Source organism: Leptosomus discolor, chromosome 2, assembly GCF_034619465.1.
Source record: "Leptosomus discolor isolate bLepDis1 chromosome 2, bLepDis1.hap2, whole genome shotgun sequence".
Taxonomy (NCBI): Eukaryota; Metazoa; Chordata; class Aves; order Leptosomiformes; family Leptosomidae; genus Leptosomus; species Leptosomus discolor.
Window position 1 is genome coordinate 71,792,762 of NC_141392.1, and position 15,454 is coordinate 71,808,215.

General features: G+C 39.2%; 1 protein-coding gene across 2 annotated transcripts in view; it reads left to right on the forward strand.

Annotated features, from left to right (window-relative positions):
* Positions 1-459: 459 nt before the first annotated feature.
* FAM184A (family with sequence similarity 184 member A) overlaps positions 460-15,454 on the forward strand; it is a 78,036-nt gene continuing 63,041 nt past the window's right edge. For both annotated transcript variants that reach the window (XM_086461263.1, XM_009948515.2), the window contains exon 1: positions 460-627. In XM_086461263.1, the coding sequence (XP_086317389.1) occupies positions 460-627 (168 nt within the window). The remainder of the gene's footprint in view (positions 628-15,454) is intronic.

The following is a 15,454-nucleotide window of genomic DNA, read 5'->3' on the forward strand; positions in this document are numbered from 1 at the left end:
AGCTCTCGCTCCCTGGTGTGGCGCGCGCGGCCCCAGCTGCTCCGAAGGCGGAGAGGCTGCGGGCGGGCGGGCGGAGCTGGGCAGTGACGCGCGGGCTGCGCGGCGTAAACAGCCCGGCGGCAGCCCGGCAACCGGGCACGGCCGCCCAGCCGCCGCTCCGGCTGCCTGAGGGCTGGACCGGACCGGACCGGACCATCCTATCCTCCCCTCCCCGCTCGAAGCTGGGCGGAACGGACGGGGAGGAAGGAGAGGAGAAGCGAGGCAGGCGCCGCTTCACGCAGCGGCCCCGCGGGGTTGACGCCGCAGCACGGTGCGGCTGGTGGAGACGGCGGCAGTAGGAAGCACCCGGGGCGGGAGGTGCCGCCACGGGCAGCGCTTCGCGGCTAGGGCGCCGTCGGCGCGGATCCCCGGTAGAGCCGGTGCTGGTGGAAGCCGAGCGGCGGGGGCCGGGCGGTGAAGATGGCGACCCCGGGGATGGGCTGGCAGCAGCCGCAGCACAGCTACGGCGGCAGCTCCGCGCCCGGCGCGGGAAAACTCGGCTCCGGCTCAGCCCAGCCGGGGCTGGGCGTCGAGCACAGCCCGGACCTGCATTTCAAAATGAGCAAGAAGATCGCCCAGCTCACGAAGGTGAGGGGGCGTCCTCCCCGCCGGGCAGCGGGAGGCACGCCGGGTCCTCTACCGCCTCTTGTTTCTTTCTCTCTTTTTGTGTTTCTTGCCGCCGCCTAGGCAGAGATGCGGCTGAAGAGAGGCCGGCTGTCGGGTTGATGTTAAATGCGGGTGGGATGCGGCCGGGTTTGTCCCAGAAGGCCGGGCCTGGAGCGGCCGCGTTGCCCTGAGAGCAGCCTAGGTCCCTGGGGGAGCGGAGCGCGGCGCGCCGGGGTCCTGCGGTGCAAGCGGCGGCATACCGCAGGCGTGGAGAGCGGGAACGGCGGGTGTCGGAGGCGAACCGTGCACGGGAACTGCCGCAGCACCGGTCCCCAATGTAGCTGTGTCCGAATTCCGTCTGGCACAGCTAGGTGTCGGGGCAATGTGAGAGGTGATCCCCGATGGCGAGGCTGATACTTGCTGTTTAGTCTGTGAAAATTGGAGCTTCTCTTTTGTAAGCCGTTCTCTGAGTCTTTTTAAATAGAGAAATTCAAGTGAAGCTTGCTTTTCTTTTGCTGAAGAGAAGTACTGTTACTTAAGGCGTCTGGTAATACCGTAAATGCCTAGGGCGAAGCGTGAGAGTATCTCCAGTCTTGTATTGCCGATTTAACAGTTTTCACTGTATCATCCCCGGTATAGAAAATACACCGTATCTTTATTAAAGGCTGGGGTCGAACGACAAGGTGGTTTAAAAGTATATTGTTAAGGCTGGTAGGCCCCCGTGTTTCAGATGTGATTGTAGCTATGATTTACTTAGAGCAACTTAAAAAAAATGCTTTGGTGCTGCGATCTCTCTTGTATGGTGCTCAAGCCATAGGTGAATAGCATTGTTTAGAAAATGAAAGGCAGATTATCGTTGTTACAGCAGAAGAAATAATTTCTGTCACGAATTGCATGGCTAAAACGTTTAAAGGTAATTTAAAAGCACTCTGGGAACTGCTAGTATATTCTTCAAATGTATGCTAAAATGGATGAAGGTGACATTTCATTGGAACTAAGAATGAAGGTTGCTGGCAGTCTTACAGTGGAGACAGTTCCTATTTATGCACAGTTGATGCACCATCAACCAGTTAAAAATAGTGTTTATTGTGGCAGACCATGCACCTTAATGTATCGTAAAACTGATGACTGAGGGGTATTTTGTATTGTCTTTGCATGCACTGTCGAATTTTTTTGTATCTTGCCATCAGTGGAACTAAAATTGTAATTTCATAAGGACGAAAGTAGCATTACAATAAACTGAAAAATCTTTTTGGGTTTATTCCATGTGCATACAAAATATGAATTAAAGCATTAAAGATATTACTACAGACTTTTGCTCCCCAAAAGGTGCAAAAAGCACCTGGAGACCATAAATGTATTTTAAGATTTACCTTAAGGCCTAGTACACCTGCAAAGTAATACTTTCAAAGAATAATTTTTATTTGTGTGTGTGTCCCTTGATATATTTTCCTTCCTTTCTCTAGGAGTTTACTCACAGTTTACAGTCTATTTCAGAAACAGTGTTTCACTTTGGTTGTTGAGCTCTCTGTACCCACGAGTTCCACATGACTGGGCATGTGCTCTATGCTCTCTCAGTTATGTGTCAGATATCTTGAGGTGGATGTGAGTTAAAGATGGATTTAAATGTGTGGTGCTGGAATATTTTGAACTTCTCTATTGGAAAACATGAAGAGAGGGGAAAGTAAATACTGGGGTGTGTTATAAGTCTTTTTATGATCTATAGTAGAATTCTTCTTAAATTGTGTGTATGTCTGTCCTGACAAAGACTTCAGAGTAGTGCAGATAAAAGCTACAAATTGTCTTCTACTTGTGTATTTAAAATAACTGTAAACTATGTGCTTGTGCAGGGAGTTTACATGTGAATTGGGCTTTTGTATTTGTTTCCCAGTGACTTGCAGATTCTGGTAATGTTTTAGATTGTGTTCTGTTTTCAAGTTTTGGGGAGAAAACTTGGAAAATCAGCTGGTCTTTGTACTGACTGTAGGTCTGAAAAACAGTATTTGTAGATGTAAACCAGGACTTCTCTTGCACCTATTGCAACAAGAATTGAAAGATTAAGACAAAAAGTATTCTATAGCATTAATTTCATTGAGGTAGAGGTACAAATTTTGGCAGTCTTGTAGTTAGAGGGCTCAGGTCCTACATTTCTGTTTGTTACTTGACCTTTCAGAAAAGGAGGCTTGAAAGAAGTATAGAAATTTCTGTGTAAAGTATGATCTAAACTTTGTAACCTGCTCTACAATCTGAAGCCTGATTTGATAGATGACTGCAGAAACTGATCCTTGAGGAAGGACTCAAGCTACAGGGGAAAGATATGATACTTAATTTCTTTGAGCAAGGAGTTAACTATTGGAGAAGAATTAACTTCACTTTCCAGCAGTTTTCTGGAAATAAGCTGATGCGAAAAAGATACTAGGATATTTGTATGAAGGTCTTTTGACCAAATTCTGCTGTTCTAGCTTTGCCAAATGCTTATTAACTTATGTGTATAGAATTCCTCTTCAGTAATCTAGGAACTTATTATTAAGGATGCCACTTCTTAATTGTGCTTCTCATTGTTTAATGTCTTTATGTATAAGAAACTTCTCACACACCTTCCAACTGTTTTCACATTTATTTATTTTTTGTCTTCCAACTCTTCTCTAAGACTGCCTTGAAGAGATATCCAGTCTTTCAGTGGATTTAGAGCTGAAATCAGGTGCTTTACCAGGTCAAAACAAACCCACCAATATAGTACAGTGAAAGGAAATCTAAATATGCATGGGACATTGCCAAAGGGATACACATAGTTAAGTTATCAAGACAGCTTCTGTCTTCTGACAAAAGAAATGCGACTCAATAGTTTATTTTTGCGTGTCCTTGTACAGTTTGTATTATGAGCCATGGGTAGCAACAGAAGAAAATGCTTTCCCCACAGAAGATGTAGGTCGCTCATGAGGTAAATGTAAAATTCCAAAATTAGGATTTCTCTGTTATGTTTTCTCATTACTTGGAAAGAATCTGATGGTTCAGTCAAAACAATACAGGAACACAAAGAAAAAGGTGAAATTTGTTTAATAACCAGATCTAATCAGTAATTCGGTGAGGCAAAATAAGATACAAATCCATTTCACTAAGCGGAACACTTCTGAAGTGCTTAACTGTATTTTTACTTTTGCGTGCTGGGGGGAAAGACTTGATTTAACTATAATATGTTTAATTCACAGGGGAAGGTAAAACAAATGATTAGAAATGCAGTTTTAAAAAAGATGATACTCCATTTCATGTTTAAAGATTGCAGGAAATTGTAACTGAAGCAATTTTAGGTCTTCCTCTTCAGTATAAGCTCCTTATTTTTAGGCGTTTTTAAAGATCTGTGTACCAGTTTGGGGATAAAGTCGCATCTGACACAAAGATTAAAGCCAACAAGAAATGAGCTGCCATCACGAGATTGCATATATGCGTTTGTACTGCTGCATGTTGGAGTGCTAATGCAGTGTTAAATTATGCCTGCTGCAGATGAAAATATGCATATATATATTTAATTAGTTTGCATAAGACAACTGGAATAGAAAACAAAAAGTAAGCTGCTGCTCTGCTTACATCAGTAGGGGAGAATGGGATTAGTTTTTTACAATTGCGAGAAGAGTACGTGTTCAAGTGTTTTCATTTTGGTTTGTGGTTTGTTTGTTTTTCTTTTTGTGCTGTGGTTTGCAGCTTGAGCATCTGTGATTGAGAAATCCATATCCTAACTGTGTCTGCACAGTCTGTTGTGCAAGCTTTGTGACATAAATTTTTGACTTTTATGGAATAACTGCATGATCCACGCTGGGATAATGAGGTGAGAATGAATCTTCAGCATTGATATGGTTGCATGATATTAGTTGCAGAAATTTTACACTAACTGGAAGAAGAGCCTTTAAGTTCCATGCAGGTGGTACGAACCCTATAGTGATCACTTCCATCTATTTAATAAAAAGAAAAAACTGTACATAAGTGATATTTTCCCTTGGAACATGCTTAGAGATGGATAGTTCAGTTTTGGAAAAGTTCCAAAAAACTCAGCTAGTTCAGGGGTGAAAGCAACAAAGTTATCCGGGATGCACCATACTTCAGTGAACAAGAAACTAGAATGTGGGACTCTTGAGAGCAGTGTTCTGTTCTCAACTCTGCCATGAGCTGCTTGCATAAATTTGGGAAACTGCTTTTTAAAAAAAAATAATTAAATTTCTCCTTTGTTTTCCTTTGTCTTCCTGTGTTAGAGAGAGCTACTTAGAGAATAGATGTTAATACAGTAGTTAACCCAGGGAGTTGCTTGGGGAAATAGGTAGTAAATGTATTTTAAAGAGTAAAGAGCAAATTTGATGATCTTTAATTCAGATGCTTACGCTTCTTATTATGTGGAGTTTTCAGCTGGGATGGTTAAAGGTCTCCCTCAGCTATCACAGACTGCAGTGCCATGGGCGTAAGAGCTGCAGGGTTTAACTTGTATTAATGGGTTTTAACCAAATGTTTCCAGTGAAACTTTGTCAGTTTTTATTTGGAAGTATTCTGCCTCAAGAAACAAACCAGTAAACCTCGTGCAGAAGGTTTGTTGTTTGCAGGATTATAGGAAAACTTAAAAGAAGAGCCCTTAAAAATAGGGAAGAAATGAGTCTCTAAAAAAAATCCTGTAGAACTGTTTTGATGTTAGCTGTCATCATGTGGTAGTTGATGCCATTAACAGTTTTGTAAAAACTTGGGTTTTAGTTTTTTAAGCAACCTTATGTCATCTCTCCAATGTGTGTTAACATTGGCAGTAGGCCAGTGTTTGCTAACAGTTCTAGGATTGCATGAAAAGAACTGAAATTTTGAGGCGGGTGTGATTTGACTACATATTTGAATGTCAAATTTTTGCATATGCTTCTGCTAGTAATGTGGGAATAAATGTTATGTTTTGTTATTACATAAAAGTAGTTTTCAAGGACTAGAAGATAGAAAATATAATATTATTCAATTCTTTTACATTTCCCTGGAGTTATTTAATTTTGGCTTGTGTTATTCCAAAGATAGCTCAAGTAAGTCCTCTAAGAAGGGAGAGACTGAAGGTAGGAACTGAGGAAGTGAGAGACAAACTGTCTGAAGCAAGTATCTGAAGGTTTTTCTTCTTTAATTGTGCTCGTATAGTTTCTCCATCGTCCCCTTCTGCCTCTGTTCATGTGGTGTTCTGACCGTGTCCTTGTCCTGAAGTAGTTACAGTCTTAGCAAGAGATATTTACAGAAGAGGAGTTTTCTGTACCCATGATGGTATAAGGACAAAGATGGGACTGGGTAAAAATGGCATGTCTTGAATGCCATCTGGTGTAGTTCAGAAAAAGTAAGTAGAGCTTTCAGGCTCTCAAAATCTTCTTCAGACTTTAAATAAAATCAGCGGTTGTTGTCTTTATCTGAATACTTGCTAGTTGAAGCACTTGGAATAGCTTTAAAGCAGCTGTGGCTTCTAATTGAGACCTGAAGAGGTCTTTCTTACCTTCCATGTTTTGTAGGACAGAAAGGATGGAATTTAGTGTTCTAGTTAATGTGGTCTTTGTGTCTGAAAGAACAAATCAGGGATCTTAAAAAAAAAAAAAAAAAAAAAAAAAAAGTTTACAAGTCTGATATAAAGTCTGAGAACTCTTATTTAATGCTGATTTTTTCCCAGTCAGCACTAGTTGAGAAAAGTATTCTGATACTTTGAAGACCTCAGGGCCATATATCCCTCGAATGATTCTTGCATTCATTATTATTGCACATCTGTAAGATGAGACTGCAGGGGTGCTGTATGGGCCTGATATGGGTACATTTTAGAGGTCAGTGTTGTGTTATGTGTAAATTGTGTAGATGACTGTAAAGTCTTTTTATTGCAAGACATCAAGAAGAAAGAGAGAAGTAGGACCAGAATGAAATTTTTAATATTAAAAAAAATGCTGAAACAGAATTCCTTTCCTCTCCACCTGCATAGTCTTGATGGTTGGCTAACTTAAGAGGTCTTCTGAGACCACAGACAGCTTAATATTCTAAAGATATTTTCTGTGTGTGTGTGTAATTGAAAGTGTGATGGTGTTGAAAACTGTCTTATCACATGGGTTCACATATGCTACAAGTCTAAAATGCCTCTTTAGTATGCTTGTACATATAGTAGCTTCTCTGACATTGTTTTGGTTTTTTCCCCACATTTTACAAACATCCAAATGTATAATCAAAATGAAGAGACAAACTGGAGGAGAGGATGAATAATGTGACATGGCACTTAGAGATATGATTTAGTGGTGGACTTGGAAGCATTTACAGTTGGATTTGATGATCTTCAGGGTCCTTGCCAACCAAAATGGTTCCATGATTCTGTATATGTCCTCTTGCTCTATGCTTATTCTTATTTATTGCTATAATTAAATAATACAGAGTTACAAGGAGTTGGAAAACTTAGAAGTTATCGCTCTGATATGTACTTCAGCTGTTAAATCTGATACATCAATACATTAAGGATATTTAAAGAAAACCTGAAAGATGAGGATTTTAGTACAAAGTTCAGTGGTATCAGCATGTCAAAATTTAAGGAAGAAAGAACATGCAGGCCGTAAATGAATCCTGATATTGCAACATCCGTAAAGTTTAAAATCTGTCAACCTTTAGCTGCTTTTTACGTATGATGACATAAATCCTATCAAAAAGATGAAGTAGTATTTGAAATTTAATTTGATTTTTTTTTCTGTTGTTGTTACAGTTTTCAGATAAGTACTGCATTATGAAAGAAGGCTTTTGCTATTATCTTGATTTAGATAAAATCAAGAAAGTGCCAGTTCAGAGTTAAGAATGTAATACTGAAATGTTTTCCTTCAGATGCAAAAGTTGTAAACAGGAGTGTCTTTTATGTACATTTGAAACAGAAAATCAATAGTTCAAATCTATGTAATTGTACAAGGTATTTATAGATTAATTTCTTTGTACCCTCCTAAATTAGCATGGACACAGCACTTTGAAGTACTCAGGCCTGCAAGGAGTTTTAATTTGTCAAGTTTTATAAAAATATATCAGTAGAAGACAGCATTGACAGTCTTTGTTTTTTTTGGGGGGTGGGTTTTTTTTTTTTGGTACCTGAAATACCATGGGTCTGCAAAGAAGTTGTCTCAAAATGATGTCTTATGACTTCTTTAGAAAAAGTCAGTTTGCAAATTACTCTTAGTAATAGTGGTTCTGTATTTTCTTCAAATGCTGTAAAACTGTATTTAGTAACAGCATTGTTAGTATTTGGATATTTCTGTATTATCATGCAACCTGCTGGTCATAAAGTGTTTATTTTTTGATGTCTAGAAGTATGGTTAGTGCATACTGCATCTAATACATGTGTAGAAATGTTGTCAAAGTCATTGTACTGGTACAGTAACTTTGAGCCTTAAGCAGCTTCTAACCACTGAAATTCTTTCAACATCTCATTCTCTAAACTCAGGCTTTGACTTTATTCAAGACAGTGATTTTGTCGACAATACTAGTGTTTCCCCACTCTTCCAAGTCTCTGCTGAAAAATTCACTCTTCTGTCAACTGTGTGAAGGAGGGGGCATTACCTTAAATAATCACTACCTTTTTTCCTTACTGTTTGCAGGGTTACTGCTAAATAAATCCAGCAAATCTCTGCATAACATTATGAAATCAGGTGCATATGTCTTGGCTGATGCGAGTTTGGCAGTAGTAAGCCAGGCTTCTATGTGTTCTTCTAATGACTGATGTCGTACCTATAACCAAAGGCATTGCATTCCAAAAATAACCAGAAGAAACAAAAACAGTCTAAAGCTATTCACCATCTTGTCCTACTTAATGCAGATTACCTGGTTCTCTTTCCTTGGTCAGACTGACTCTAGGAGGCTGTGAGGAAGAACAGCCTTTTGCTGAGGTTGTCACTTGGCTAGGCTCACAATGACAGCCTTTAAAAATAGCCACTGTTAAAAAGTTCATGAAGTCCTTGTTCATGATGCTCCTGTTAAATGAAAGACAACCTTTTAGCTAAAAGAAGTAGTATGAGGTGATTATAAGAAATTCGTGCTTTCTATTCTCATTTTTATGAGGTTAAAGTAATCTTTCCAGCCAGTTTCCTAAAATCTTGTTTCTAGAAAGCTGAATTGTAATGTGTTTAGAAAACAAGTGTGCTATAATCTGGAGGGTTTTTTAATTGAACAATGTTTTTGCTCACAACATGACTGAAAGCTATAACTTCTAGTAAAGGGTGTCTGACACTGCCTTCTCAGATCTAGTATTTTGCAGTATGGATGCTGATCTGTTTGGATAGGTTGTACTAAAATGTATTTCAGTGATGCCCTATGACTGTCTTTGTCTTTTAAACCTTGACAAATTAAAATAATAGTAAATTACTACTGTAATAAAGATTAGGGAAAAGGACTTCATTTTTTTTTTTTTTATTTATCTGCTTTGTGTAATAATAAGTATAGGTTTCACACTTTTTTTTTTATTTGTAGGTGGTAGTAATAAATAATCAAGGATATGTTTACAGGTTAAAAAATATTTTGAAACACCTTGAAAATCTGTGTATATCTGGTTTTCCAACATTAATTGATATTGCCAACATAGTAATGTATACTACTTGCATTATTTATTTAAAAAAAAAAAACCCTTTTTGAGTTGTGCCACTGAGTGGTAGATTTCAATTTGAATTTTTTTGATCCGTTATTTTGGCTGGGGTGTTCACTAGCTTTCCATATTGTATCTAACACTGTAGCGTTAACTTAGAGTTCCATGAAATTCCTGTGCCATAAAAATCAGTCGGTCTTTCTTTTTTTCGGTCTTTTTTTTTTTTTTTTTTCCTTTTAAAAGCATGTGGCTGTTTGCTTTATGCTGAGATAGAGTTTACAAAAATATGTCCTAAAACAGAGACTGGACTTTGACATGAAGATCAGTTTACGTGGTTTTTGAGCTGATCTGGGAACATTCTGTGGGCATTTTCTCTACTCCCATGATTCTTGTCTTGCCTGCCTTTATTTCCGTGCTCTGCTTCACACCTTGCCACATATACCTTTCCAATCTACAGTGTAGAACATTCACAGTTTGGTATATTGGGTATGTTCTGCCTTACCTCCAAATACCTAATGCATGAGATTCTAATTCTTGTCACTTATGTTGGGGCAGGCAGTGCTATATTCAGTATCCTTGCACCTTCTTACAATTGAAGAGCCTGAAGCAAGTTTAGTGCCTGTTGGTTTGTATTATTTTCCGTAGCTATGAGTTGATACTCTAGAATAAACTGTATTCCATATCCCAGAATTTTTTTGGGGCATAGCTGTTTGTGTAATAGACTTTTTTCTCTAATGGCAATTTAATATTTTTTTTCTTACGGGCCTATGCTCCCTTTTCCTGAGGAAAACTAAATTTCCTGCTTTCAGAAGAATGTTAGTTTGGCAAAGTTGGAGACAGAAGTAATGTGTCCTCTCATTATAAAATATATATGCTTCTGTATGTGCCTATATGAAATTCTGGTAAATGTGGCCTTGTAAAGAAAATCTTAAGTCCTGACTGATGTGCCCTATTGGACTCTAGATTTGCTACTAATTCTTGAGCCTCTTCTGTTCTCATGCATAGAAAAGGGATTCTTGTAAGTTCTTATGGAAAAATGAAGAATTCTCTAAGTGTGCAGAAAGAAATAAAGAAAATTCAATGGGGAAGGATAAAACCCCAGTAGTTTGTCAAAGAATTCAAAGTAGCCTCAAGTTTCTCTATGAAAACTGATTTCTGTCAAAGAACATGATACATATTTTAGTTAGGTCTGAGGCCATACATGCTTTTCTTGGCAGGCTTGGGAAGCGGAGCCTTGTGTGACTCTTTGCCTGTCAGTAGTGATGGAACCATGTTGGCTTTGTCCCTTGTTCCATTTTGCTGGTTGTTGCTGTGGGGGCGGTGGCAACAGCCAGGGGCCAGGGGGCATGGGGTGGGCTCCTGCTGCGGTACTGAGCGCGGGGCTGCCTCGGCCCTTTGGCATCACTGGTGGAAAGCAAGTAAGTTTTGCTTCCTGTTGTGCAAACCAGCCCCTTTCCCTACCAGCAGGATCTCTTTAGAGGCCTGGCTTATGTAACGACAGTTGCCCAGTCCTTTTGTGTAGCCGATGTGGTGAGCTGTAACGCTGGGTACACTGAACGCTGTGAAGGTAAGCGCAGTGAATTATTTATCTGAAAATGTGTGCAGTGCCATTTTGTAGTGGCTTCTAAAAGCCTGACAAAAAGACGAAGAGGTGTAAATAAAAAACAAGCACTAGTGGTTTTCAGGGAGTTCTTTCAGCAAATTAAGAAATGTTTGAGGATATTCAAATGAACAGCAGCATTTCATTTGTATTGTCAAGACTAAAAGAGAGGTTCAAGTTTGATGTCCTAAAGCAGCCTTAGGGAATATACAGCACAAAGCTTGACAATTTCCTTCAGGATTTATACTGGGTTTAATTCTGTTCTGAAATACTATCTTCCTTATCTTTCAAGGATTTTAAAAAGTTGGAAATGCACTTGTCTTGTGGTAAAATTCATTGAAGGTGTATTTTATTTCTGGACGTTGGCCGAAGTATCTTAGATCCAAAAGCCCTTGTCCTCAAAAGAAGAGGAAATTGCATCTTGAAATTATATCCTACTTAAAATTAGTCAAAAACAGTGATACAGGTCTGTAGGGTGACTACCTTTTCACCCTGTTTCTCTGCTTAGATGTTGCTACTTTTTTGTTTTGGGAAGCATTGAACTTAAATTTTCTCTCAGTAGAGTGGTATTATTTGTTTGTATATGGAACAGTTCTTGTAAAGTGAAGATCTTTGGTATGTTGTTTGTTTGTTTTGCCACGGGCAAACTACTGTTACCTCCTCACTGCAAAGTCACTCCCTCCACTCTGAGGACTTTCCAGTGCATTGTTTCACAGAGTCTAAATACCCACAAACCAATGCAATACAATTGTACCACCTTAAATTCCTGTAGGGATCTCTGTACCCAAAAGGCCTAAATCAGATACACAATTATTCAAGAAATAAATCTGTAAGGAAATGCAGCTCAGATTAAAACACAACTTGGAGTAGCCCTTTGGCCTATCCTGTTTTACTTGCAGTAGTTTAACGTCTAATCTTACAGCAGATGTGTCAACTATATACTGGATAGATGATTAGAGGATAAATGGGATTCTTTCTCACCAGGAGGCAGATTGGGGAATTTGTACATCTGTCACTAAATATATTTTTTTTTTTACTTCTCTCTTTTACTTTTTTTTTTTTCTTCAGCATGCTTCTCAAGATGCAACTGTGTTAGGAAATTGCCCAAAGCTAACTGCTACAGATTTGTAATGGTTGTTTCTGACAACCTGACTGGTAGCGGTTAACATCCCAGACTTGAAAAAGGGCTTTGGTTGGGTGTTGGTACTGCCACACCTCTACCAGCACACGGGTACTGACTTGCAGTTGCAAGTATACTCTAAGCCAGTTTGTAACAGGAGGATATCGTTGGCTCGAGTTGTATGCAGAATGAATACTGAAGCTATTCCTGTACATTAGAGGGCTGTGAAAGCCTATTTTTGCAACTGTCTTTTTTTCACAGTAGGATTTTCAATCATGTGCCCTTATTGGTCAACTTTTATGTGTTATTTTTTTGTGAAAATAAGCCCACTTGAAGTAATTTGATTAATTTGATTTTCTAATTTAAGTCACTGATTTGTTGTGTGACAACTCAAGGGGTATAATGCATAGCTGATCTTTTCGTATACACTTGTGTTTGCCTTTATAAATGGTGGGTTACCTGCTATCTGAGAGTGCTAATAGGCTGTATCAGATGTTGAAACAGATGAATTTTGTGGTGGTTACACCGTACCTCAGTTTATACCTTCTTAGTTTTCTTTAGAAAACAATATTGCTTTCAAATAGAAATCATGTAGTACAGTGGATTGCATAGCTAATTTTTAGGTAAATTTATCTATTCTCAGGCAACTGGGACAGGGTGGAAGCTGAAGCTACAATGCATGTTTCAGTTCTCAACACATATAGGATATGGGGGGTATGGATTAAAGGGCTTCAGCATTAACAATTCATTTCATATCTTGCTTTCTGAAGTATAGTATAGCATTACCAGACATAAATCTTTTGTGTAATGTAGCTTAAGAACCTTACAAGGCAGCTTGTATTGTTTTCCTTGCAGATGTGCACAAAGCATTGAAACCTTTAGTTTTCTTTTTTTTTTTACATGGCCTGAGAAACTCAGATGATCAGGTTTTTTCAGCTTGTGTCAGTTCTTGGTTTGTGGTTTGCTTGTTTTTGTAATGGAGTAGAAAGTAGTCCTGATTCCCGGTAAGTGCAAGGGGATTTGTGGCTCCTTAATACTTTGGTAATCAGTCTGTTACTGCTTTTTGCTTCTTTTTGGAATATTTATGTTCAGGTTAGGGAGGAATGTACCTTCTTTATTATGGTACACTGGTATCACTAATGTTGTATTTTAATGGCACTTCAATGAATTTGTTAGAAACTCTACACTGAGTTCCAGTGCATTTTATATCCTGGTTCTGTGATTGAAGACTCCCAAATATAAGAAGTGTGTTATGAACTTAACGAAAACCCTATGGCAAACTAACAAGTGCAAGCATTTATTGAACTTTTTATCTGTAAAAGGAGACACTTCTGAAGTGTGCGTAGCTCTGTTGGTATGCATTGAGCTTGTTTATTTTTAAGATTTTTCATCAGACATGACCTTACACTTTCATGGAAGAGATGTTGTTTTGGAAGCTGTATTGTACATAGCCTGTCTAACCCTTAAACTATAGGTAGAAAGCCGTGGAAGTTCTCTTAAAGTATAGATTAGAATTACAGAGAGCACCTGATGAAAGCAGAACAGAAAGCTAGTTCCTCTTTATTAGAACCTTTACTGACTGTGTTATGGGAGGCAGGGTATTAATTACTGGAGGTACTTGTGCATACTGTTTTTTAAGAGTGCTATTATTAAAAACGTCAAACAAACCAAAGCATAAATGCTATTTGCTAGCTAAGTTTGAAATATAACTTTGAAAAAATACTTGAAAATTTCAGCAGTCTTGTCCACTGCCAGATGTTTTAGCCTGCAAAGCAAATTGTTCCGTACTGTCTCATAGCGAGTTAAGACACTGTTTATAATTCAATGGAATTAAAACTGGTGTATCAGAAGTTGCATTGTACATAGAACAGTCTTAAAATGTGCCTCAGAATAATTTCTTGGTATTCTATGAACGTATTCTTTGTGTATGGCTTACGTGTAGATCATTCTTAAATTTTTCTATTAGCTAATTGTATATTTTGCAATATGCCAACTATTTAGGTCTTTATTTGTTTCCCTTTTCATGTAAAAATAGTGATTTTTTTACAGTAGCAATCAGAGCTAGGCATGTTTGAGACTGAAAATATATATATATAAAAATAATATAAATATAAAAAAATATATATATTTTGAGACGTGTGCATGATATAGACCTGTACCCACTTCAAGGCCAGAGGCCTTGGGCTAATTATTTAATGTGAAGTTGCACACAAGTGCTCAGTAATCTGTTTTTTCTTACAAGTCTACTTATATTTGATTTATGTGTGTTCCTTGGTTTAAGATTGCCACTATTTTCTCAACTGCTGAATTTTCAAAAAAAAAAATTTTCATGTGTGCTGGAGAAAGAAGACTTCTTGGTTTTCCTTTAATCATCTTTTTCTATCATATTAGCTATCACAGATTTTCTTCTTAGGATAGCTCATTGCACCCAAAACTTGAGGTCTTGATGAAGATTCTTAATTGACTGACCTATCAGGTATGAGGGATTTTTGTTGGAAGTGAAAAATTGTGGACAGTCTTACCTGCAGACTTTTCTATGATGAATTGATGGAAGAGTAGGAGTTAATGTCTCCCATTTAATGTGGAATAAAGTAAGTGTTGTAAAAGAGGCAAATCTAACAAATCATTATAATGTAAGTGCTCTTAAAATAAGCTTCTTGCATTCTAGCTGCCAAAGAAGCAATAGTAGAAGCTTTTATTGCAATTGCATGGGACAGCTTTTTAAGAACATTCACTGGTGTAGCTCTCCAGTAGGTTATGTCACTGATGAAGTTTAGATCCAGCTGGATGACCATGATAAGAAAGTACAGATGTTGGACCGGTAATGGAGTGTTCAGGTTGAGAAGCCACGGGATTCCACTTACTGTATTTAATGGGATGAATGGAAATGGGATGCTTTAGGGCAAAGCAATGTAATTGCATGCTTTTACCAGGTGTATTGGGTTTGTATGCTGGGATTTTGGTAGCAGAGGAGGGGCTACAGGGCTGGCTTCTGTGAGAAGCTTCTAGAAGTTTCCCTGGCTCTAAGTCAGACCTGCCTCTGGCCAAGGCCAAGCCAGTTGGTGATGGTGGTAGCACCTCTGTGATAACATACATAAGAAGGGATGGGGGAAGAAACTGCTGGAAAACCTGCAGTGGAGAGAAGTGTGGGATGCGAGAGGAACAACCGTGTGGACACCCAGGTCAGAGAAGAAAGAGGTGGGGGAGGTGGGGGGAAGGTGTGCTGGAGCAGAGATTCTCCTGCAGCCTGTGGTGGGGTGGCAGGCTGAGCCCCTGCAGAGCATGGAGATCAACAGTGGAGCAGATGCCTGCCTGCAGGCTGTGGAGGACTCCACACCAGAGCAGGTGACAGTGCCCAAAGAAGGCTGTGACCCCATGGGGAACTCACGTTGGAGGAGTCTGTTCCTGAAGGACTGCGCCCCATGGAAGGGACTTAAGGTGGAGCAGTTTGTGAAGGACTGCAGTCTGTGGGAAGGACTCATGTTGGAGAAGTCATGGAAGGCTGTCT